This window comes from Oryzias latipes, chromosome 7 (assembly GCF_002234675.1).
Source record: "Oryzias latipes chromosome 7, ASM223467v1".
Taxonomy (NCBI): Eukaryota; Metazoa; Chordata; class Actinopteri; order Beloniformes; family Adrianichthyidae; genus Oryzias; species Oryzias latipes.
The window spans coordinates 19948347-19974574 of NC_019865.2; the positions used below are offsets into that span (position 1 = coordinate 19948347).

The 26228-nt window shown below is 39.9% G+C and overlaps 1 protein-coding gene across 2 annotated transcripts in view; it reads left to right on the plus strand.

The window, feature by feature from the left end:
* Positions 1-26228, plus strand: part of LOC101164479 (metabotropic glutamate receptor 4) — a 239060-nt gene that overhangs the window by 157368 nt on the left and 55464 nt on the right. For both annotated transcript variants that reach the window (XM_020704800.2, XM_004070921.4), the window contains exon 3: positions 14420-14636. In XM_020704800.2, coding sequence (XP_020560459.1) covers positions 14420-14636 — 217 coding nt within the window. The remainder of the gene's footprint in view (positions 1-14419; positions 14637-26228) is intronic.

Consider the following 26228-nt stretch of genomic DNA (forward strand, 5'->3'; position numbering starts at 1 on the left):
AGAATTGTATTACAAATAACTTGAACAAAACAGTGAACAAGGTATGAATGACTTCACACTAATGCTTTCTGACCTTTGATTTTCTTATCTGAAGCATTTCTTGCGTGGAAAAAGGCTGTGCAAGAACATCCACGGTATCACTTCAGGGTTAATTCTTTTCTGAAGTTGTGTGGAGCTTGCATTGTTCTCTTTAATCTCACCATATCGATCTTAGGAACAATAGGTAGAGAGATCTCAATTGGGTTTATGACTCAGCAGAATCCCCGTGCCATTACTCTCCATGCAGTGGAAAAGGTAACCTTTTTCACTCTGTTGAAGTAAGGGGTCCAACAACAACAATGGAAAAGTTGAGTTGCCTGATAAAAGAAAAGACACATAAAAATTCTGAGCAGCACTTTGTCAGTCAGTACAGCACTGGTTTAACTTCTCAGTGTACATGGGGAATACACTGTAGGGAGACAGTGAAAGCATCACTGTGATGTTCACTGGTGAAGCACAGCAGATTCTTAATTGAAAAGGAGAGACTCCAATTGCGTGATGAACGACAAATCCATTAACTTCAACTTTGAAAGAACTTAGATTTAAATTCAGCTTGATGGTAAAAACTTGAATTTGTGCAAAAGCAAAAACACAATATGGATTGTAATCGTTTTATCTTGGATTATGTTTGGTGGTTGAAAGGGTTATTCAAAGGAAATATTGCTGCCTCCAACCTACATGTTTACCAAGAAAAAAAACTCACATTTTTTACATTTTTCTCAGACAGACATGAACATTTTCACACTTTTCTCTCTTCTTTAAACTCTCAAAGTTCAAACCTTTGTAAAAAAAAAAACACATGTAATAGTCATTCATCTTTTTTGTTTTGTCCCTTTCGGGGTCACGGGCCGGGGGGAGCCTAGCCAGGCAACTCACGGGCGAAGGCAGGGTAGACCTTAAACAGGTCTCCAGTCCGATGCAGGGCCACCGTCACACACCCTGTCACGAACTGGAGGTGGAGGACCCAAAATGCAGGAGACCAGGATTGGTGACACGAAATAAAACATTTAATTAACAAACTGAAACATGACAAAACTATGGGGAGAAAAAAAAACAGTGAAAAAACAGAGCAGATGACCTGACAAGGATGAACAGAAACCAAGACACATAAATAGGCTGAGGGTAATTAACTGAACTGAAGACAGCTGTGGATCATGAACCTGAAGGTGGAGTGACTGACAAAAAGAAAACCAAAAACATGACAAAGAAAACCAAACCACTGAATCCTTACACACCCATACACACCTAGGGACAATTTAGAGCAACCAATTAACCTATGATTTTGGATGGTGGGAGGAAGCCGGAGTCCCCGGAGAAAACCCACATATGGACGGGGAAAACATGCAAACTCCACACAGAAAAAGTCCACTGTTGGTGTTCTGTTTCAGGTCCCCCGGCCGGAACTTGAACCAGAGGCCGTCTTGCTGTGAGGCAAGAGCGCTAACCACATCCATAATTATACAATAAAAACAAAGATCTGAATGCGAATGAAGATTTATGTAGGTTTAGCAAACTAAACACATTCTAAACAGGGGACATGATGTTAAAACATAGCACACCTACCCATCCAGCCAGTGCCGGCCCTGGTCTTCCGGGGGCCCTAAGCGAGATTTAATTTGTGGGCCCTCTAACTGATCAGCAGCACCAACAAAACGCAACTGTTGTTGTAATATAAATGAGATATATCTAGTGCAGAATGTTGGAAAGAAGTGCCTTCACTGTTGTGCGTCTGTGCACAAATGTATGACTGTCCTTTAAGTAATAATGAAACAATAAGTTTGATTTGGGTTCCATATTGGGTAGATTTGAACTTACCAGCAGCAACATCAACATTTTCCCTTTCAACAGAAGATGTGGTGACAGGAGTTTCCTCTGCAGCTAAAAAACAAGAATTATTATACAATAATTATTGATGAAGTTAATAAAATAACTATAGCAGAATACTACTAATAGTTTAGTGGTTCAGTTAAAATCTGTGTGCAGGTTTTTCACAATGTCATGATCTTTTTATATATTTATGAGAAATAGATTGTTTGATTATATATTTGCACAAGATCATATTTATTTATTTATTAAGAACAGTTTGGGGCTCCATACTCTTCAGCCGCTGTTTATGGAAAAAAGGGGGTTATGCAGACACTGTTTTTTAAATTACTTTACATGCCACATGAAGGGATGTGGATGCTGCACCTCCTCCAATACTTTTTGATACTTTTTGAGAGCAGAAGAAAATGTTGGCTGACACGGAACTGTGCAAAACATCCTCATTATGTAAAACCAAAACTGTGAAATACAAATTAGAAAGAAATGTACCTATTTATAAATAATAAATGTGAATAATAATTTGAGTATAAATGGAAATATAAGCATTTATACACTTCTTATTCTATTATTTTGTATGTTCATAATTTTAAAATGAGTACATTTATTTTATTTGTCATTAATAAATTAGAACCTTTATTTCGTATGTATTTGGCAGTTTTGATTCTCCATATTTCATGCCAATGCAAGATTTTAAGACACTTTGTTGAAAAAGTCAGACTACCAGACTGTCTATAACAGATAAACAGCAGTTTCTATACTGACATAAACCGGAAAATGCAGAACGCACTAAATATGTGTTAGCAAAACAATTAAACAATACAATAACGTGAGTTAAACATTTATCAGCCATCACCATTGTCGTTATTTAATCTTCTCTTCGCCGTTTTGGAAGGTCCTGTCTGACCTTATCCAGGAAACTTGGGTATCAGAATTATTTTAGAGTTTTCCATTGGAAATTACGACAAACGGGGTCGTTTATGTGCAAACTTCACCTGTCTTTCTAACTTTACCGAACTTCGGATCAATTAGTATTTTAAATCGCGAATGCACAGAAATACTGGATAATGTAAAAAATATGGCCCCATCATCCTCCAAACTTACCTTGTGATTGATGCTGAAGTTGTTCATCTTTTTTCAGCTCCTGATGGATAAAGTCTCTTCGGCATGAAGTGCTCTTGTTGTCGCTTTGATCAGCGTGACAAAATGCCCTCGTTTTTTTTCTTTTCTCAACTTTATTGAAACAAAATGCGCTCGTAAATGCACACTGTGCCAGGCTTAGATGCAGTGATGTTGGCCAATCGTTGCTGAGAGTGGCGTAACGTCATTATTTGGGTTGCCAGATTGGTTCAGGTGTGTTGACAAGGGGGATCATTAAAGTGCAGGCAACTTTCTTTTGCACAACATTCACAGCTATGAAATAGGTTGCCAGATTTGGGTCTTTTTTTATTTTATTTTTTCGCCACTTTGGGGCCCTGGTGGTGACGGGGGCCCTACGCGGCTGCGTAATTCGCGTATAGGGAGGGCCGGCCATGCATCCAGCTAAGAGTGTTAACGCAGTGTGTTAACACTGTCTTGCATACAGCATCTTAACTTAACTGCTACAGATGTGTTATGTTGTTGGTTTGGAGGAAATAGAATGCATGGTAAAGGAAACCTCCCACAATATTCAGCTGACATAGAACAAGTTGTTAGAATTTTGGCTTGTCTCACTGTGAGCACAAAATTGAACTATAATTTAAGAAAACTATTGTTATTGTTATTTTGTGTGACTCAACATGTGGGGGGTATTCCAGAAAGCATGTTTAAACTACCCTGACTTTAATCCTGAACTCTGGCTGAAATCCGCCTGAACTTGCTTACTCTGGGTATGTCGGTTCCAAAAGACCAGATATGAGTTGGGGTAATTACGCTCGACTTGGTAACCCTGGGTTAATGCGCGTGCACAGCAGGTACATAAAGACATTCTCAATATGTTGCCGATTTCCAGAGTCACCATGGAAACGCGTGGTGAAAAAAAAAGAAAGCGCTACACTTCAGTGAGACGGAGTCTGAGATTTTAATTACGGCGTATGAAGATTATATGACCATCAAAAAATAATACGGCTGCATCAGCAAAAGAAAGAGCTTCTGCTTGTAGAAAAATAATGGACAAAGTAAACACACAAGTTTCTGATCTTATTTCCATTTTCCTTGTGACGCATATATATATATATAAAATTATCTAATTTTGTCAACTTAAATGAATTACTTCGGTTGGTAACCTAATTTCTTACATCTATAAAACTCATTAATTGTTTATACAACTCAAATTTACATATTTATCTAACTAACTCCATCTTAATTAATTATATTTTTTGAACCCTCATATGTCTAAGTTTGAGCTGGCAGATATACTCATTTGTACAACAATAAAAAGGATGGAAAAAAATGCACAGAGTGCAAATTCATTAAAGAACTTTCCATCATGGTCATTATAGGAAGAAATGGTAGGGGTGCTATCACTCATGGTGCAGAGACGTTATCATAGTAGGACAAAATAACTCGGCAAAACACAGTAAAACAGCTAAACAACTAAACACATTTGGTCAAAAACCCACACTTAAACCCAAATCCGTCCAGACAGGCAAAGGGAATGGTATCCCACAATCCCTTGCGGTGCAGATTTAACAGCAGCACCAAAGTTACACCTACTAAATTGAATTAATTTGAATGAAAGTAAAATAACTGTCTGAAAACTATGTGTTATTTTTAAGCTGACTTAACAAAAAATATTTATCTTAACTGAAGCAAATAATTAAGTTAGATCAAAGTAAAAAAGTTCATTTTTCCAACATCCATATGTGAACTTATCACCCTCTCATGGTGGAAAAAGTATTATCTGAGCTTCTTCATCCACTAAATCATCTTCAAATGGACACGCCATGCTGCTTCACCTCTCTGAAAACAAACTAACTTTCAACTAAACCTGCTCCAGACCAGGTTATGTTCAGAGCATGAGTTACTATGGCAACTTGACATATCCTGAAACATACCTCCATTTCTGGAACCGAAAGCTGAGGTTCCAGAAATACATATTAATGGAAAATGAGCAGATTATGTAACGTGTGGTAATGAACAGCTTCTGTCCATTAATATTTGCTGGTCTAATTTGGTGGAATTGCCCACTCCTGTCACCGTCTGTGAATAGTGGCTTCTAATAAGCCAAGGAGCACAGATGTGTGAGCAGAAGAAACGTCACTCTTCCAACAGCTGTCTGAGCTCAACATGAGAGTATTGGACGAGGGTTTCAATCAGTTGGAAAAACTGGATTGTAGAGCTGTTGCTTGACCACTTAATCCAGCTGCATGGGCAAGCGTTTGTGAAATCTAATTTACACCCAAAGTCTCCAAACAGGGAGAAAAACACCAATCATTTAGCATTGACATGGAAGAACTGAAGGAGTTCAATAATAACCGTTAACCGAAAATTCAGAAGAGGTACATTATCACTCTATGTATTGTCTAAAAGATAAAAATAATAATTGAAAGTAGCTATCAAGAGCAGCTTTCCTTTCCTACCACTTTGTAAAAATATTAGGAGTGAAGTATGGGTACTAAAGGGTACAAATGCTGCTAAAACCTTCTAAAATGAGACATCATTATCAGCGTCTAAACACCTTTCTAACACACTTGCCTTTCAACCTGCTGAATTCCGAGCAGTGACGTCAAAGAAGTGTGAAAAAGTTCGCACATGCCTATCTTCCAAGAAAATGAAAACAAGATTTTTTAAAAGAAGACATCTAATCCAACTGAACATCCAACTTCTGATGAAAACTTGAACTTAAAGTTGACAAGGGTTTGTTGCAGAGAAATGCGAGCTGCTGTTCTTCATGGACTACATTATCCAGCAGGCATTGTGAAGCATCTGACAGGATCAGTTTAACAAAAATATGAATATTTAATATCTGTGTTGTACAACCAGTGCAGTTTATGAAGCAGCAGAGTTTGAATGAGCCTGCTAAGCACCACGAAAGTGACACAGAAATGCAACATGCATGGGGACTGTTTGATGACCTGAGACAAATGTAATCCAGGAGGCTGCCGCGCAACCGAATAATAGTTTATTACAATGCGCACACACATTATATGCCTGATTAGGTTAACAGTGTTTGATTTCCCTTCTCCTTACAAAGAAGCCACACCAAACCACAGTTGGTTGAATGTTGTTTCACTAAACAGAGGAATGTTTCTGTTTCCTGGTACATCAAGCTGTAAAAGAAAAAAAAAAGTTGTTTCTTCTTGATCTTGTCCCAAAAACGACAACTGCCACAAAGCCAATATCAGTGCAGAGATTGTCTGTGTTGATAAGAGCTGGAACTGATAAGCACAGATGGAACAGGTGTGTGCCTGTTGTTGCAGTGGTGGTTGCAGGATCAGTGCAGCGCTACAGTGGCTCCCAACAAAGGCATGTGCTGTGTGAAGTCAGAGAGGTAGGGAAGGTATTAGCTCCACAGCAGTCCATCCACAGCCAAGGTAATAATAGTTTCGGATTTTTTATTAGTTTTAGTTTTTATTTAGTTTTGAATTTTTGTTTTTAAATTTATATAGTTTTTATTAGTTTTTAGAGGCTGCTTTACTAGTTTTTATTAGTTTTTATTTTTTGAAATTGCTTCGTTTTAGTTTAGTTTTTATTAGTTTTAGTGTTAGTTTTAGTTTTTTCTTCTTTTTTTTTTTGTAAATTAGGATATTTGTCAGGTGCATGATTCAAAATCACCAGAATAAGTATTGTATGATAAAAACTCAATCAAAGATACATTTTGAAACACTTATTATTCAGAGGACACAAGGACAACCATCCTTAAATTAAAATACAACAGCCGATAACAGCATTACGTTATCTGCTCTCGCTTCTTTTTCGGGGGAGGGCGGGCGACAGGCTAGCTTGTCTAGGTACTGTTGATTTGCGTTGTTGTGTGCGCTTTTTAAATGTACTTTTAGATTCGTAGGGTTTTTCCCTTTGAGGAGCGTTCCACAAATGTTGTCTCCTGCTTCGACTACAAGGCACTTACTTTAGTTTTCGACGCTGTTATATTCAAAAAAGTCCCAAATAGGACTCTCCCGCTTTCTCCCAACTTTTAATGCAGCCATCACGCTCATGTAAATGTCTATGACAACGCTAGCCGGCAGTGTCCGACAGACATCATGTGACGTCACAGACTACGTGATGCCGTAAGGTTCAGATTAAAGCCCTGCGCGGGACTATTTTCTTCATCCCGCTCCCGCCCGCGCCCGCTGAATTTCTGACCAATCCCGCCCGCTCCCGCAACGTATGCGTTACACTCCCGCCCACACCCGCAATATGTATGTCCACTCCCGCCCGCACCCGGAAAACTTATAGAATTTAGTCCCGCACAGTAATAGAGATGCATTGATTTTTTCCCGCAAGAAAAAAAACACGTATTTGTATTGATATTTTTTTTTTTTTTTTTTTTTTTTTTTTTCTTAACTTGTCCTGTCCAACAGCTAGGCAAACAGATGAGAGCTGAGGGCCTCTTGTGTTGGACATATTTTATTTTAACAAGAGGGGTTATTCATCTTCAGACAAACCAAAGGTATGTCTGAATAAACCCCTTTTGTAATTGAGGCCAAAATTTATTAATTTCAATCATGTTTGAAAATCTTTGGTGTTGGACCGGACGGAAAAGGAAAGAGGGGAAGAAGAGAGAGGGACGTTAGAGAGAGGGGGGGGTAGGAGGGTGATAATAGGAGGGGAAGGGGGGTAAGACCATGAAGCAGCATAGAGCAGACAGGTTTACTGGTTGTTTATCGTTACGGTACGGTTCAAATGTAGTACAAAAAGGGCGGGGCCTGTTCACACACACTCAAATATTATCAACACACCTGCTAGCCGCAAAAATGTCCACATGTCAACATGCACACAAAACAGATAGTGTTCACGAACGCATACCTATGCCTTTAAACCAACTAGTGTGAAATCTTTCATTCATTCAATCATGCAAACTATTAGTGCAAAGGTGAGCTAACACCTGTGCTCAGGTGAGTGTTTATGTTCTTCTAAAATGGATGGTGGAATGTGAAAAGAAGGAGGAGGAGCGCCCAGCCACCCCCACACCCATACCCCCGCCGCAGCAGCAGCGGCAGCCGGAATTCCCCCAACGCCACACGGGAACAGGCAGGGAACAACCGCCCCCCGGGCGACCAAGACCGCCACCCAGGCCAGGGCCAGCCGGACCGCCGCGAGGCCCCCAGAGCCAGAGAGCAGGGAGGCGCAGAGGGAAAGAGAGCGCCGCCCCAGCCCAGCCAGGAAAGCAGCCCCCCGCCGCGCCGGAAGAGCCCAACGCAGGGCCCCACCGGAGAGGGACGCCCACAGCCCCAGACGAGCACCCCACCACCACCCAGGAGTTCCGGGCATCCCCCCGCCCCGACCCCAGGTACGAGCCAGGACCCCCCAAGGGAGACCCGCTCCGCACTCCAGGCAGCCACCCACCCGGCCCACGGTTGGTCCAGGTAGGAGCAAGGCAGGGGCCCGCCGCCCCCGCCCAGGAGGGGGGAACCCCGGGGAAAAAAGGGCGGCCCACAAGGGATGTTATAAATATGGCCCGACCAGGCTCGGCCATGTTGGAAGTTTGGCGGGGCCCAGCGCCCAGGGGCAAGGACCAGGACCCACCCCCCAGGGACACGAACACCCCCGGCTCAGGTGTAATATGAACCCCCCCACCGCGCGGAGAGAGCACCGCCGGGCCCAGGGAGCCGGCACCCAAGGGACACGGCCGCCATCGCCAAGGGGCCCGCACCCCCCACCAGGGAAGGGGTAGGGGACAGATGGACCCAGGTCCCACCTTCCTTGTAAAATGTGTGTGCGTGTATGGGTGTTTGAGAGGGTGTTTGTGTGCATGTGTGTGTGTTTATGTTTGAATGTATATATTGAAGGGGGAGGGGTGTGTGTACTAAGGGGGGTGCAGTTAAAATTGGCGAGTAGGGCACTAAGGGGACATCTCCTGATTACTCACAGTGATGTCCCCTCACCCTCCACACCAAGGGGCCCTAAATGTCTAAGGTGTATTGATATTATTAAAGAGATTCATGTCCCTCCTCCAGCCTCATCTCTTCATGCATTCCTCTTTTGTGTAATTTGCAACTTAATTATTAAATATATTTTCACAAATCCCGTTCGGTTAAAAGTGTGCGTGTGTGCGCGCGCAGACAGACGGCCTGAAGCGCGCTCTTAGTAAGAGGCGGGGCGGGGCGTTGCACACCCCCAACAACAGGTTAGATGACAGAGGCCATTAGGCGTCTCTACCTGGTGCCTTCACGGAGCTTCAGTACATAAGAATCCAACAGCTGCCCGGCCTAACGTAGTCCGCTAATATATATTCATGAGATATTCATGGCAGCACTGATCCCGCGGGGTTTTTTTCTGCCGCCCGCTCCCGCCCGCAGCACAATTCAAACCGCCCAATCCCGCGAGATTTGGGTTGGGTCCCGCGGGACCCGGCGGGACCCAATCCCAATGCAGCCCTCTAGTTCAGATACACAGTAAAACTAGCAGCGTGAAGTAAATAAACTTTATTTCAACCCAAAAGACTTATGTATTAACAAAGACGAAAACGAAGTATTTTTTGGGGTTAATATTAGTTAGTTTCAGTTAGTTTTATACACACAACAAACAGTTTTAGTTAGTTTTCGTTTTTTTTAAAACTCTCGTTTTTATTTTTATTTCAGTTAACGAAAATGTTTTTTCAGTTCTAGTTTTAGTTTTTTTGTTCGTTTTCGTTAACTATAATAACCTTGTCCACAGCTCATGGGGAGGAACTAAAGGAAAACATTCAGGTGGCAGCTTACTTTAATGCACAAACTTTACTGTGAGGGGTCCATAAATGAGTAATTAGTAAGAATTTTAGCATCACTGTGAGTAATCAGGAGACGTCCTCTCAGTGCCCTACCCGCCAATTTTAACTGCACCCCCCTTAGTACACACACCCTTTACTCCTCCAAATATACATTCCAACATATACACACATACATGCACACACACACCCTCACAAACACACACGCATTTTGCAAGAAAGGTGGGACCTTGGACCATCTGTCTCCTACCCCATCCCTGGTAGGGGGAACTGGACCCTTGGCAACGGTGGCCACGTCCCCTGGGTGCTGATTTTCTGGGCACGGCAGTGCTCTCTCCACGCAGGGAGAGGGATCCCTGAGCTCTCTGGCAAGGCCAAGAGCTGGGGATAGCATCACACCTGAGCCGGGGGTGTCCGTGTCCCTGTGGTGTGGGTTCTGGTCCTTGCCCCTGTGTGCTGGGCCTCGCCAAATTTCCAACTGTGGGTGAGCCTGGTCGGGCCATGTTCACAACATCTCTTGTGGACCCCCTCTTCTCCTAGTGCCCTCCTCATGGGCGGGGACGGCTGGCCCCTGCCTTACTCCTTCCTGGACCCACCGTGGGCCGGGTGGGTGGCCGCCTTGAGCGCGAAGCGGGTCTCCCTTGGGGGGTCCTGGCCCGTACCTGGGGTGGGGCGGGAGGATGCCCAGAATAGAATAGAATAGAATAGAATAGAATGCCTTTATTGTCACCGTGCACATGTACAATTTGCATCATACGCGTAAACAATGATCACCACCCAGAACTCCTGGGTGGTGATGAGGCGCTCGCCTGGGGCTGCGGGCACTCTTCGCGGGTGGGGCCTGGCGCTGGGCCATCCTGGAATGGTGAGGGGGCTGCTCTACTGGTTGGGGCAGGGCTGCACTCTCTGTCCCTCTGTGCCACCCTGCTCTCTGGCTCTGGGGGCCTCGGGGCGGTCCTGCTGGCGCTGGCCTGGGTGGCGGATGTGGTCACCCGGAGGGCGGTTGTTTTTTGCCTACTGCCTGGTTCTGGCTGCCGCACCTGCTGCGGCAGGGGTCTTGGGGTGGGGATGGCTGGGAACTCTCCCTCCTTCTTTTCACATTCCACCATCCATTTTAGAAGAACATAAACACTCAATTGGGCACAGGTGTTAGCTCACCTTTGCACAAACACTTTGCGTGATTGAATGAAATATTTCACACTAGTTGGTCTGAAGGCATAAGTATGCGTGTGTGAACACTATCGTTATGTACATGTTAACACGTGGACATTTTTGCAGCCAACAGATGTGTTTACAACATTTGAGTGTGTGTGTGGACAGGGCCCGCCCCTTCTAGTTTTGTATTACCTGACCGTATTGATAAACATCCAGCAACTTGTTGCTTTATGCTGCTTCATGCCCCCCCCCCCCCCCCCATAATCACCCTTCTACCCCCCCTGTCCAACATCTCTCTCTCTTCTTTCCTCCTTTCCTATTCTGTCCGGTCCAACACAAAAAATCCTCAAATACGATTAAAATGAATAAAGTTTGGCCTCGATTACAAAAGGGGTTTATTCAGACATACCTCTGGTTTGTCAGAAGATTCATAACCCCTGTTGTTAAAGTAAAATATGTCCAACACAAGAGGCCTTCAGCTCTCATCTGTTTGCCCAGCTGTTGGACAGGACAAGTTAAAAATAAATAACTAAATAAATAAATAAATAAAAAGAATTTTAGCAATGTTAAAAAACATGCAAAGGTGGGTAGTAACATGTTGCATTTAATCAGTTACATTTATTAAAATAATGTTATACATCAAAGGCTATTTTTACACCAGCCACGTGTTGCGCAACTAAAAACACGCTGAACAAGGGTTCTTGAACGCGCTTTCAGCATGTGTTGTTCACACTGGACTGTCGCTACTCTATACAAGCGCAAGTACCTGCAGGAATAGGCTTGGTGTGAAATGTCGAAGCGGTACAAATCTCGTAAATCTTGCTCCAAGCTTTTTCTTTCATAGCTTTTCCGATATATGAAAGACTTGGTTTCATAGAAATTCTTCTCCATGTTCAATTTTCAAACGGTTGGGACTTCCATGAATTTAACGGGACGGCATCTTTACATCACAACCAAATCTGACTTCCTGATTGGTCTAAGCTAGAGTTTTAAATGTGGAAGCCTCAAACGCACATTTACACATGTTTACCCAAACTTTCCATTGGAAGTGGTCGCACACGAGTTTCCGAGGGTGGTGTGAACGTAGTGTAAGAATATTTTAGCTGACAAGATTTATTATTAAAATAGTACACATCTCGCAGGCTGCCCATTTCTTTTCCCACAAAATTAGTCTCAGCAGAACATTGGGTAACAAGAATGTACTGACAAATGCCAAATGTTACGATTTCTGCTGATTGTTGTTGTAGGTTAGCTTCCACAGTAACACTCTCTCTCTAACCCTCCTAAAAAATGATTTTTGCAAAACATATTGAAATCTTAGAGAACAAATTCGATATTGGAATTCTTGAGAAGCAAAATGGATGAGTGGTGGAGTATAATAACACAATACCAATTACCTTGAAGTGAGAAGAATGATCAAGATAAAAAAAAAAGTTCAAATGTTGTACATCAGTATTGGCAATGGGTCTGCTCCTTGAGGCTCCAGAGTTACATTGATTTCCCCCATCATGGCTTTATTGCATTAGATAAACATAATATGTTCATAATCTAAATAAATAAGGGGTTTTAAGTTTACATTCATCCAAATTTGGTTCATTAGATTTTAAAATGACATCTAAAATGTTGCAAACAAAGGCATTTTGTGGTCCACTGTTCTTCCAGAACACACATAGTTCCCACACTAAGCAAAGTGATCAGATTCCAAATCAGTTTGGTTGTTACTGTCACTAAACACATGTACAATTAAAACGTTTGCCTCATTACTACAAAGTACACACAACATGAAAATATAGATAAGGTGCACACAGTTCTAAGCAGATTCTCAAGCATAAATTTGGTAAATCTATTAGTACAAAAGTATTTTGCATATGGTGTATATTGCTCCTTGTAAGTGGGGATATTGCACAGAGCATTTTTAATGATAATAATAATGAATGCATCGATTTAATCTACGGTAAGTTCTGTATATTATTAGAATAACCAAACTGTAAACCACATATTCCAATGTCCTGCTGCACAAACAATGTTTAGTGAAAATACTAAAAATATATAATTGGATTTGCCTCCATCGTACATATACATTTATATATTGGACTTTAAACACCTAGGTTAAGGACAGTACCAAGGTAAAAGAATGACAGCGCCCTAAAATAGACGTAAGAAAATGGCATTTTCTGTTGCCTTTTTTAAATTTAATGAGCAGGGTACAATGGACATGAAAATCAACTTCTATGCATCACTGTATAAACTAAACCAAAACAACCTAATATAAATATACTTAGTTTCTTTTTTGTAATATTTTCTTTAAATGCAAAAAGGGAAAAAAATTACTATTATTATGTAGCATAATGAAATCCAAAATGCTTAAAGTAGAGCTTCAGAATGCTGTCTAGGTTTTTGTTCTGTTAGAAAAAGGTTCTAATGGTTCTGTTGTTGCAAAACCAAGGTATTGGCAAATATCCAGCTATTGGTAAATACGTCTCAAAACAAATTAGCAATAATTCATTATCTGCATCCTTAACCCTTTGACACCTATTGATGCAAATTCGCCAATTCTGCTCCAAACCTACCTTAAAATAGCATAAAAAAGTATTAAGGAGAGTTGGTTGATTTTGATCCTTGCTTTACTATGTTTACTGTGTTTTGCTTGATTATTATTGTATTTTATTACCTCTGTATTTTGATTTGATTTTATGCTCCTTTTGTAAATCACTCTGAGATTCTTTCTGGAAAAAGTGCTATATAAATAAATATATTCTATTCTATTATAGTTGATTCCTATGTAGTTTAGTGGAACATGAAAGTGTTTAAATTAAAACAAAATTAAGTGTGTTTCCTAAACCCATCTTATTTGCACAAATTGTGGGGGTCTGTCAAATTCTTTGAACTGTTAATTTTCATATATTGATTAAGTAGTTTTTTCCTTGACCTCACATTTTATATTTGCTTTTATTTTATTAAATGATACACTCTGAAGTGCTGTATTGTTTAAAATTAAAAGTTTTATTATTATTATTATTTTTTTTTGTATAAATCTGCTGTTGGTGGAAGGAACCAGGACTTGTTTTATGTGCCTTTGAACTGACTGTCACTAAAGGATAATTTGCAAATATCAAAATCCTAATAAAAATAACTACAAAATCCAAACAAAAAAGAAATTTTTTAATAATTAAACCATCTGAAAGGCATTTTTACAATCTATGCCAAGGTTATGAAAGGACAGTTTCAGTAAGTTTGATTATTCAGTCTTGACATTCTTTATTTATGCCTCAGTTTACTTTTGGTAAGAATGCAGACCTTTGTAGGTCTGCACAGAGAAACTTTGTGCAAAAATGCCTTAAATAAATCACAAAATTGAAAAATGTAAATTAGAAACACATTAGTCTTGCTTGAACTGCGTTAAATAGATTCATTTCATTGTTTTTCAGACGTACATGCCATCACCAGGACTATTTAAAGCAACAACAGATGTCAAGATCTTCTTTTCATGTTTTCATGCATTTAATTCGTGCAAATTTATAGACTGTAATCCTTCTGTGTTATCCTGTTTTTCAGATCCCTCAAGTGAGCTACGCCTCCACAGCCCCAGAGCTGAGCGATAACACTCGCTATGACTTCTTCTCCCGTGTGGTTCCCCCAGACACCTACCAGGCGCAGGCCATGGTGGACATCGTCAAAGCCATGGGCTGGAACTATGTTTCCACCGTAGCATCTGAGGGGAACTACGGAGAAAGTGGAGTCGATGCATTTATTCAGAAGTCCAGAGAGGAGGGTAAGTCACCATTCGCTAAAAATATATGTAAATGTCCTTTTTTTTGGGCCATTTTTTAAATCATCCTGATTTGTCATTTGAAGCTTGTTGGCTTGATTGAATGCCAGATGATCTCAAAAGGTGTTTTCTAGTTTCTCTGTGCAGGCAGTTAGAAAACTGGACCAAGTAGTTGAAAAAAGATCAAAAAAAATAATAAACCCGTACCTTCTTTTCACTTGCTTATGTGGTGAACAAAAAAAGTATTTGTTTTGTGAACAATTGTTCTTTGCACGTAAGAAACTACATCCTGAGAAGATGATACAAATATGGGAAAACAAGCAACAGGGTGCAGAGGGTGGATGCCTCTCACTCAGACCTTCTCTGCAGGAGAATTTAATCTCCAACACTCAGACCTCCGTGCAACAGCATCCCTGTCACATCTGCTTGGCTTCAGCCCTGGCTTATCATCAGACATCCTGTATCTGGACCAGGGGGGTAGTGTACTTTTACAGAGCATGCGAGTGTGTCCGGCTCACTGATGTGCTGTAAAATAAACAAACAGACGGCGTTCACTTTAGCCTCTATGAAATAGTCAGGGTTTAACTTGTTTTCATTTTATCGCTTTTGCTCTTTTAAGATCCCGAAGAAAAATCTTGATATTTCAGGCTACAATTAAAACACTGTTTGCTTAATTGTGACCAACTTTGCAAAGTCTCACTTGGAAAAACTAGAAGTATAATATTCTGTGTTGACGCACACATTTATGTGTCTTTAGGGTTTGAAATGATATTAAGAGATAAGTGGTACTTTTTGAACTTTTAAAAAATAGAGAGCAATATTTTACTTTAAAAAAAAACTGCTGATTCTGACAGAAAAAGGTATCAAGCAGGGATGTAAATCTATAGTAATCTTATACGAATGGTGTGTGGAACTGCACTAAAATGGCCTGAGGGCATATTTGATCAGTGCTTTGGCTGTAATATGTTAATTCTTATCCATGCCTTGTCTGGTATCCCAAATGTCTCTGTGACCAGAGATACGAAGCCGAAGATAAACCACGGGAGGTTGGAATGTCACAGCATGAAAGATTAAACATCTCTTTGCACAAATATTTGACATTCTAGTTTTAGTTCTACATTTTTTTAAAGCGAGTCAAGGGGGCGGACTGTGTTTTATTCATAACTTTAAGAATATTTGATATATAATTCAAACAGTTGACAGGAAAACAACAACTCCTCTGGCTAAAACCAAAGACCACGTGGATAAAATCAATATTTGGAGGTAAACAAATTGTGTCAAGGCATCATGTCTTTAGTTTTTTTTTTGTTTGTTTTTTTAATCTTTATCTAAAGATTTTTTCAAAAGTCTATATGCAAAATCGAGTGTTTTCTGATGCAGGTTGTTGCAGCACACAGTGCTAACAGGTACCTCAGTCAAAAACCCAGAGGTGATTGGTTGTTAAATACGCTTTGCACTTGTCTGCTCTCATAAACAGATAAATAATAAAAACAGCCAGATCTCAGCTGGCCAGATGATCCATTTCATTAAGCAGCCAAATACCACAGTGAGTTGCAGTTTCAGCAACTGAGCAGCGCAGAAGCTGCACACAGCTCTGCTTCGTATTGAGACGAGCTGAGTCCCATGTCTGACTGTGGTTTTATCAATCAGGTTATCTGTGCAGCCAGATACTTCTTTTTCTTTTTTTACATCAATGACCACACAGATTCCACAGCAAAAAGAGCGCTCTTTGTCTCAACTCCATACTACCTGGGTGGAAACATTTGTTTTTTTACTGCATTTCCTGCACCATGCTGAAGGGATATGCCAAAATATGTGGTGTACTGTAGTCTGTATAACTATAGTGCTTGTAGGGCATCCTATCTAAGTGTCCCTGTGCCTTGAAAATACAGGGTTGTTTCAGGAAGGACATCCAGCGTAGAAAACGTCCCACCAAACCACCAGTAAATTGCTGTGGCAGCCCTTTACAGGATAAGCTGAAAGGTGACCAACATCATAGAAGGTTGGGAGTTACCGTATCATTTGTTTTAGGTGAATCAGTCTGTTTTTTTTTTACATAATGCAACAAAGGTTTTGGGCGTTAAAGCGTTCGTGAGCATGGATAACGTGTGTTCTAGAGCTACTGTAAACATTTAATAAAGTCTGTCTTACCGAAGGAATTATCTGGGACTCTTTTGTTTCACTTAGGCAGGGTGTGGTGGCTTCTGCTACATGAGAACAACCGTCTCAATAAATCCATATGTCAGGGAAAACTCCTGTTTTTTTCTGTAAATAGCAGCTTTATTTGTCTTTTAAGTAGAAGACCCTAATTGTTGATAACATTTGAGTGTGTGTGGACAGGCCCCGCCCTTTTTGTACTACATTTGAACTGTACCGTAATGATAAACAACCAGTAAACCTTCTGCTCTATGCTGCTTCATGGTTTACCCCCCCCTCTCACTATCACCCCCCCCCCCCTCTCTAACATCCCTCTCTCTTCTTCCCTTCTTTCCTTTTCCGTCCGGTCCAACACCAAAGATTTCCAAACATGGTTGAAATTAATAAAGTTTGGCCTCAATTACAAAAGGGGTTTATTCAGTCATACCTTTGGTTTGTCTGAAGATTAATAACCCCTCTTGTTAAAGTAAAATATGTCCAACACAAGAGGCCCTCAGCTCTCATCTGCCTGCCTAGCTGTTGGACAGGACAAGTTTAAAAAAAAAAAAAAAAAAAAAAAAGAAGACCCTTATTCGGTTTTCTTACTGGTTTCTCTCTCCCCAAAGAAACCTTCCAAATATATTTTTTGTTTGTTTTTCATTAGTTTTTAGCTTTGGGCTTTTAACTAAATAAAAGTTCCTTCAGCATCAGAAAATGAACAAAACGGAAATAATCAAAGTTAGTGTATGCATTTTTGTCTGTCTGCAGCCCGGTACCAAATGGCCCACAGCCCAGTTCTGGTCTGCAGCCAGGGGGTTGGGGACCTGCTTTACACCATTGCATCTGACAGTTTGCATTGGAGATAACTTATTTCATGAAGGTTTCTATGTGCCATTTTCTGACCTAATTTGATCGGTAAAGCATGTTGGCTTTTTGAAAAAAATCCAGTAGCTTAATGAAACATGTGACTGCATTTCTTCTTCTTCAAAGCGTGGCCTCTTGCAGCTTGATATATGTTTGTAATCTGTAAGTGGGTATGTTTGCCAGCAGCTTGGTAAGGTTAAGGACTGGGTCAATGGTGCGTGCTCTGGAGAGACTCGTTTAGAAGTTAAATAACACAAGATGTGCTGAATCTGATAGAATTTGAACCCAACTCATTTATCTTTCAAGAGGAAAGCAAATGAAGCTGGAAATGTGAGGATCTGTGGTGTGAGGCCAAAACTGGTGGATGATGCAGATGGTACCCCAGAGGCAGATGCAGGTGAAAACACAATCAAATTATAAGGAGTGACATGAATTTAGATACACGTCTTTGTCAGGTTCTAGGACTTCCATAAATAACATTTTATTCAGATTTCACCCTTTATTGCACAATTTATGTGAAGAGAATGTACAAAATAAGAATAGTTTTTTTGTTTTTATCAATAAGTCTTTAATAAGTACACTTTATTTGAAATAATCTATAAACAAATCATCTAAATAATGCAATGTTTTTTTTTAACATTATACCTTTATAAAGGTCTGCACATTAAATCATAAATTTATCATTGTTACATCAGCCTGTGGGATATTTCAAAATGTGGCATAAACTGTGACAAATGGTTACCTTAAGGTTGTGTCACACTGCCGCTACAATTTGCGCTCAATTTCAGTCTTTCGTAATACATGCATGATTTAAGTAATTTACGATGGTTTTTTGCATCTCACAGATGTCTGTCGAGGGTTTTCGCCCGATGGGTCTTTACGTGAATTCGGTTTTGAGTTGTTCAAAATCTTTGGTTGGTTAAGAATTAAGTATTTTATGGATATTTTACGTAGTTTATGTGCAGTTATTACATATATCTTACATTGGGTTTGATTTTTGCAAATTTTTAACTATGCAAAACTTATGTCTAACGAACATTTCCTGCATGTACCACTGATGTTTAACTTTTATATCGCTTAAAAGTGGAACATATGTTAAAATTGCATAATTGATGCACAATTTACCAATAAATTGCATTTAAACAGTGCAATAATCACACAAGGTTCAAGCACGATTTGGCATGTGTGACGGGTATATAAATCGGTCGATCTTTCACCCCTATCCCACTCCCCCCGTCTGGCTAGTTCCGGCTGAATTAGAACTGGTGCAGATCAGGGGAATCCCGCAGGACCCACAGCGCCGCAGTGGGTGCTGACCATGGTCCTGACAGGATGTGATTTCTGCCCAGTGCTCTAAATGTTCAGCGGCGCGCGGGTTTACGTGTTCTTTGCTTGGTTTATTCGTGCCTCTTCCGTGGCTTTAATGTGGTTAATTTGTGATAAATCTCTAAAAATTTCACTTAAAGAACCACAACTTTTCTCACTTTTTCCATGTATATTCATGTATGACAAGTTTTTATCCGTGCAATATGCACAAATTATACATAGTGGCTGTGTGACATGCCCTTTAAACGGTTACACACATGCTAAAATAAGCTCTACACATTTGACCAATCAGCCCTTTTATGTAGATGTCCCCCTCCTATGTAGACGAGGATCATTTGGAGTATAATTCAAGACATGTTGACTTTGATTTAAGTGTTTTAAATGATTAATCAAATAATAATAGAACTGCTGCAGTGCAATGGAAATATTGTAATGTATGTATGTGGTTGCTGGAAAATTTTAGTTTTGTCTTAAAACTTCCACGTGGTGTGTAAACAACAGCAACTCCCGCCTCTCTATTACAAATTTGGCCATTTACTGAAAAACTTGCATTTAAGTCGCTGCGCTGTGGCCTTTTAGGTTATGTGAATGTAGTCTTATCTGCATCACTTTTAGAATAATTAAAACCTTTTTCTTGTAGCTAAATTACTTAGTCATCTACATATTACTTTTAAAGTGAAATTGTTTTCTTCCGCCTTCTAAACCTGTAAAGCTATGTTCAATTCTAATACTCCTTTTTCAAACATTATTTATGCTACTCATCACTTATGGCCTTATTGTTGTGAGAAAGATTGTCACCAAAGGCTGTTAACCTTTATACATTTTATAGTTTATTATTATGAAATGCCATAATTTGCATTTTAATGTGCAATTCTTGTTTCCCAATTCCGTTGGTTGTATATAATAAACCACATTCCATAATCATACATCCCATAAAAATGCTTTACTGTTCACCTGTTTGCAAAAAACTTTTATCAGTCCCAGATTTCTTCTTTCTTTAGTTTGATTCACGACAGTTTCTAAAATAACAAAAAATCTAAAAGGAATTTCTCAAGACATCTGTGAAACTTTTTTATTTTTAAGAAACAATATTTTAGCTTTTCCCCCCTTCCTACCTGTTGAGATAGCAGCTGGATTGTCATTTTTACAGAAAGATTCTAAGAAAAGAAAAGCTTTTTTTCAGCATGCTGTCTCATTTTATCTTCTTTGTGATCTGAGACTGTCTTCTGCTCTCAAGTCCTCAGTTCTGCAGTAGCTTTGTACTGTTTGTGCCTTTTGGTTCTTTGAGTGTTCGGTCCTCTGAGGTAATGGAGGATAATACTTTGTGCAATTTTTACTCTATGTTAAAAGCACAGCAATCTTCTTTTTAATGGGTGGATCCCAGCAAAATCTGTGGTCAACTGTTAAATGTTTTCACTAAATAAATCTGAAAAATACTCGCTTTTTGGAAATATGTGTCTATAGGTATTTGTATAGGTGTATAAACACATGTAAAATGTTCAAACTAAAATAACATTCAGCTTTTTGTTATGTGTTGTTTGGACTAAGCACATACGAAGTCACATGTATGTTACATATTTAATAATAGCTCAGCCATAAACAAACTTTTACAAGGACCCAAATGTAAATTGCTCCGGAAAATAGTTCATGTTTAGTCTATTAATCTACTAAATTACTAACAAGCATAACTTCCCAAACTAAAGCGTCAGCACTCTGTAAATGGGTTGCTTCAGCAGAATCACGTATGTAAAATTGTTTCCTTTTTTAATTATGATTTATGAGCACAAAAAAACTCTAACAAACTGAGCAAAGCAAAGGAGAAAGAACTGATGAGTTAATGTCCCTTCACCTCAAAATATGAAAACCAGCAAATCCCTGTCAGGCTAAGACAGCTGCCTTCCCCGGCTTCAGGCTTTGTTGGGTTCTGATATATGTTGTGATGGGCTTCTGGAGGTTATAGGCACAGCCTATTTAATTTCATTTTAATTTCATTTCCCTTTAGGGATCAACAAAGTCTTTTTCCGTTTTATACTGTAAATGACTAGTCAGTAGTTGCCTGCTATTTTGTTACCTGTTTTATTTCTAACTGGTTTTACTTAACTTTTATTGAACCAGGAAATAAACACTCAAGTTCAAGTTATGCCAGAAGGCAGCTCATTATCAGTGTCTGCAAACAAATCATAAACAACAGACACAAAACAATAACATTTGCACATTGTTGGAGGAACATAAAAGATTGCGTTAAAAAAATGCTCTTTTGTGAGTGTTTCATTGGCTCAGTGAGTCAGTGCAGGAGAACAGCTGGAAAAAAGGAAAACCTCTGAGCTATTATTCCGTTGAATGACTTTTTACTTTTCTGGATTTGAAATATTTTGAGTCATTTTGTTATGTTATACTATTTCACATTCCACACCATGTCTTAGGGCGACCGTAGTGTTAAAGGTAGAGCGGTTGACCTTTGGTTCACGCTCTGCCTGCCCATATGTTGAAGTGTTCTTGAGCAAGACACTGAACCCCACATTGCTCCTGGTGGTTATAAGTTGGCGCCAGTGTTAGGTTATGCTACCCAGGGTCCGGCCGGACTGCGGGTGCCGTCGTAGCATTCTCGATCACTAGCAACCTGTCCAGAGTGTATCCCTCCTTTACCCGAGAGTAACCGGGACAGCCTCTGGCAATCCCACTGCCCCAGCGGGTAAAGAAAATGGATGGAAGTTCAGGACGAAAATCCTCGCATCGAGCAGCCACATTGGATTTATTTTTCTACCCTTTGATTGAGTCACTGAAAAGCTGAGACTCAATGCTGAGTCCCTGATTGGTTTAAAAGCCTTGTCAACCATGCCGCGCCCAACGCACAAATCGCGCCTCAGGATCTCAGATTTTTTCTGTACATTGCCTTAACATTGAAACTCGACGCCTCTGACACACAAATTGTGTGAACGCACCTTTAAAGTATACGTCATTTACCATTCATCAGAGCATATTTTCATATTTGATTGAGCCTTACTTCTTAAAATTTGTAAAACCCATCCATCTTCACTGGAAATAGGTTGCAGATGTAGTAGTCTTAGCAAAAATGCCCAAATCTCCATCTCCACAAAAACTTCCTCCAGCTCTGCCAGGGGAACAACTGAGAGACATAGTACCCTCCTGAGTTTCCTTCTGATGGGATACGCACAGACCAGTTAGTACGTGGACTAATAGTTCTGAAGCTTTGCCTTTAGGATTAGCTCCTTCTTCCCTTGCTGCACCTGTCTGTCTGTCAATCTCAAGCTCAATCTTTCTCTAATGTATAAGATTGCTAGATATTATAACTCCTTCAGTTGGAACAGGAGTTCTCCACCACTGTTCCACAACCAGTACAAAAACCATAAGGAATTCCCCCTGTATTCGCTGGGATTGGGAACCAGAGACACCCGCGAATTTGCAAATACATGTCAATCACCACCAGTGGTTATTGGTTAACAGATCTTGCCAAAGGTCAGATGAAGTCAATCAACAATCTTTTGGCTTGGGTAGACTGATGGACACTCTTATGTTGAAATATGGTGTTTGTTTTTGAAAAACTATGAATAGCACAGGATCAAGGAGGCCATTCCTCCCTATCCTGTACTTTCTTTATAGTCATTTCTCAAATGGGTGTTTAATTTGCCCAAAAGAAGAAGTCCCCAGTCATAGCACTTTCTGGAACCCTTACTAGAGACATCAAACAGCTTGTTTACTCTGTTATGCCGTTTGGCTCCAAGCCGAAACCATAATTTGAGATCTGTTCCCAACCTGCAGTGACATGACCCTCTTGTTCACCGGGGTAAACCTCAATACATAATGACTGAGCTGGTGAGCAATCAGCAAACCCACACCAGCTCACCACCTTTCACCATGAGAAAATCCAAAGAGGAAGAGAATCCAACCCCTCTGGGGGAATTGGGTTTCAAATGTGCCTGGAGGCAAGCCTGACTTTCTCAGTCTCCCGCACAGGCTCAGCTGCTTTTTCTCTCAGTAAGGTGACATTCCATGTCTGATGTTCGGGTTGTCCAAACACCCACTTTTTAACTGTTGCCATAATTTCCTAAAACTGGCCCTGTGGGGTTCTTCCAGCAGGTGGTGGTGCCAACAGGAAGTATTTGCCATAGTAACTTTCCCAAACCCTGCTTTGTGGTCTCCTCCTGGCAGTTGGTTCTTCGGGTACTTTAAAAGTCAGAGAGGGGATTTTTGCTGCAGATGTGCAAGCAGAAATGCTGTTAAGATTTCACCTCAGATTCCCAGTTTGCATTTATGTCATTTGTCTCTATCAGGTTGCAGGGACTTACCAACCCTGCATGACGGAAAAATCAGGAACTCAAGCAAACTAAACTGTGATCTATCTGCGTTTACTTTATCCATCTGAAATGCACTGATTATTGTGAACAACCCTATTATCAAACAATAAATTGACATTTTCCCTCAAAGTGAGATGTTGGTTTGTCTACAAAATATGTAAATATGACATTTTGAGTTCAAACTATTAATGCAGCTATGTGGCGAGTTAATGAATGGGCGTTGTTTTTTGTCTTGAAACCATTAACTTTGGCTGCATGATGAGACTTTCACATAGGCATTGCAGCAGTTCAAAGTGAAGTATTTATCTTTTGAAATTTAGTTGCTTTTGTGTCTTGACTTGAAATACAGCTGTGTATTTTGTGTTTGTGCCAAGGTTTGCCGAAGTAATACCATCAGTGAATAAAAAGTATCACAAAATGCATAAACCTTGAGGTAGTGCAGCTCTGCTACAGACTGTGAAGAAATGAGACAGGCAGAATATTTTGTGACACGGTAGTGAAGGTTTTGATACATTTCCAGCAGTACTTGGACAGCACGTGCATACCAGTTCTTCACCTCTGGCGCAGCAGAATAAACTGCCTTAATAATGTGCTCTATACCTAATTAGAGGAAGTAGTTTATATCTTAAACTCTTTATCTGATCTCTCTCCTCAATTAAAAAAAAACTCACTATGTGAATTCTCATGGATAAGATAAAAGTCTCTGGGTTCAGCAATTTTACCACAGCGCAGAAAAAGCTATTTCATATAGCTTAGAGGGTTGACTTTGATTATTATCTCATTTCCAGTGTGGAGGAAAATGTAATTATTTTTTGTGAAATCTAAGTAAAGGCTGATATCCCGTTCTTGAAGTCAGGATATGGGAGTTAAAAAAAAAGATGTGTAAAGTAAAAAACCTTATAACAATTTACTATTTTTAACTCTTTTAAAAAAATATTCATAAATTATAATAATTAAACTTGAATTTAACACTTCCGTTTTTGTGTAGTTAGAAATTACATTTATTTGGTTAATTTATAATCTGGCAGTCATTTGCAACAAATCATGCATGTTTTTTTCTAAATAGAAAATGCTAATTTTGTCCTTCAATTCAACAATATAACAATAATAGATCCCTCCTTATAAGTGATTTTGGCCTCAAGTACAATATATTGAAGAGGGAGACCATAAAATATTGTAACAAAGCAGAAATGTGTTCCTGGACTCTGTAAATATATAAATAGTGAATCAATTTTTTCTGAGGCAGGAATCTGTGGTGATATCAGAGCAAAGTTGCTGAGGGATGTGCCTCCATGACCACTTGCTATGTGGTTTCAAGAAAATAGCCATGCCAACAAATGTTTGGAGTTGATCCATCAAATTTGAGGCCAGAGTGTAACTAAAGTCCCGCCCTCTGTAGGTTTCATATGTACCGTTTCCTCCATAATGGCAGAGTGATCAATACAAAACTAGACTGATGTTTTTTTTCTCCTTCAGTGACAAGAACCAAAGTTTAGATCTTTTCATTTGATAACAATTTAGCAGAGACTCCAGAGGGGAACACCTGTAGTTGCTCCTTGCCAAAAATAAAGACAGAGACAACATTACCAAGCACTTTTATTTTCTGTAGATTTTAAAATCAACACATCATCTCACACGGATGATTTTACATGAAGAGAAAAGGCAAGGAAACAACACAGGAGGAAAATCGAAACAATATCCAATTGGATAACACTTCATTTAACAGTACAGTACTTAGATGATATTTAAGTGGTACTTTGGTGTACTTACTAGGTACTTAGAGGGTATTTAAGTGGTATTCACATTGTACATGACATGGTACTTTTGTGTACCTACTATGTACTTACAGGTTATTTAGGAGTTATTTATGTACATAGTACTTGTTTGAACTACATAGTACTTGTTTGTACTTACTGGTTACCTAGAGGATATTTAAGTGCTACTTACATGGTACTTGTTTGTACCTACTAGATACCTAGAGGGTATTCAAGTGATATTTACATGGTAAATGGCGTATACTTGTGTGGTACTTTTCCACCTTCCTTGAAGACCCAAAGCGCTTTACAGTGCCAGTCCCATTAACCCGTTCACACACACATTCACACACTGATGGCATCTCCACTGGCAAACACTGGAGCCACCCTATAACCCCCAGAGGCAATGCAGGCTTTAGTGTCTAGCCCAAGGACACTTCGACACACATGGGCGGGCAAGGCATTAATCAAGCCTACCGTACAATCTTCCAATCAGAGGCTGACCCCCTTACTGCGGCGGACATGGTACCCTGTAGCCACTAGATACTTAGAGGGTATTTAAGTGGTATTTACATTGTACTCTTTTGTACCTACTGGGTACTCACGTGGTACTTGCTGTCAATTTTTGTGGTACTATGGGTTTATACTTACCTGGTACCTACTGTGTATTTATGCTGAACAGTACACACTGGATTTTTACATGTTAAGTTAGAGTGTGTCTTGTGGTACTTCACACATGTAAGGACAAGGTAAGCACAAATAAAGTAGCTTGAATTTGTTAAGTTATTGTAAGATTCATGGTATGTAACAAGATACTGGGCAAAACTATCTTTTGTTTACAATGAAGCTGGACTGTAAAAGAAATTCAACTCTGTTTCCACTCTATTACATGGTAATTGCAGACATAAAAACCATATGTGCATGAAAATTGATAATGTGTTACCAGTGTGCACATTATTGTTCTTAATCTGTCTGGATTGTTGCGAAAAACTACTACAGTTACATTTAAAAACTCATGGAGAAAGTGGACATTAGGTCATAGTTGAGCAGATGAAGCTGCAGATAGTGGGTTTTGGTATTTGGTATTGACTATTCTATCAAAGTTTTGATTACATAAAAGTATATTTTTGGTTATTAGGTGAGTAACTCCAGTCTTTTGAGCCAAAACACCACCCCAGCCCACAACACATTGAACTGCT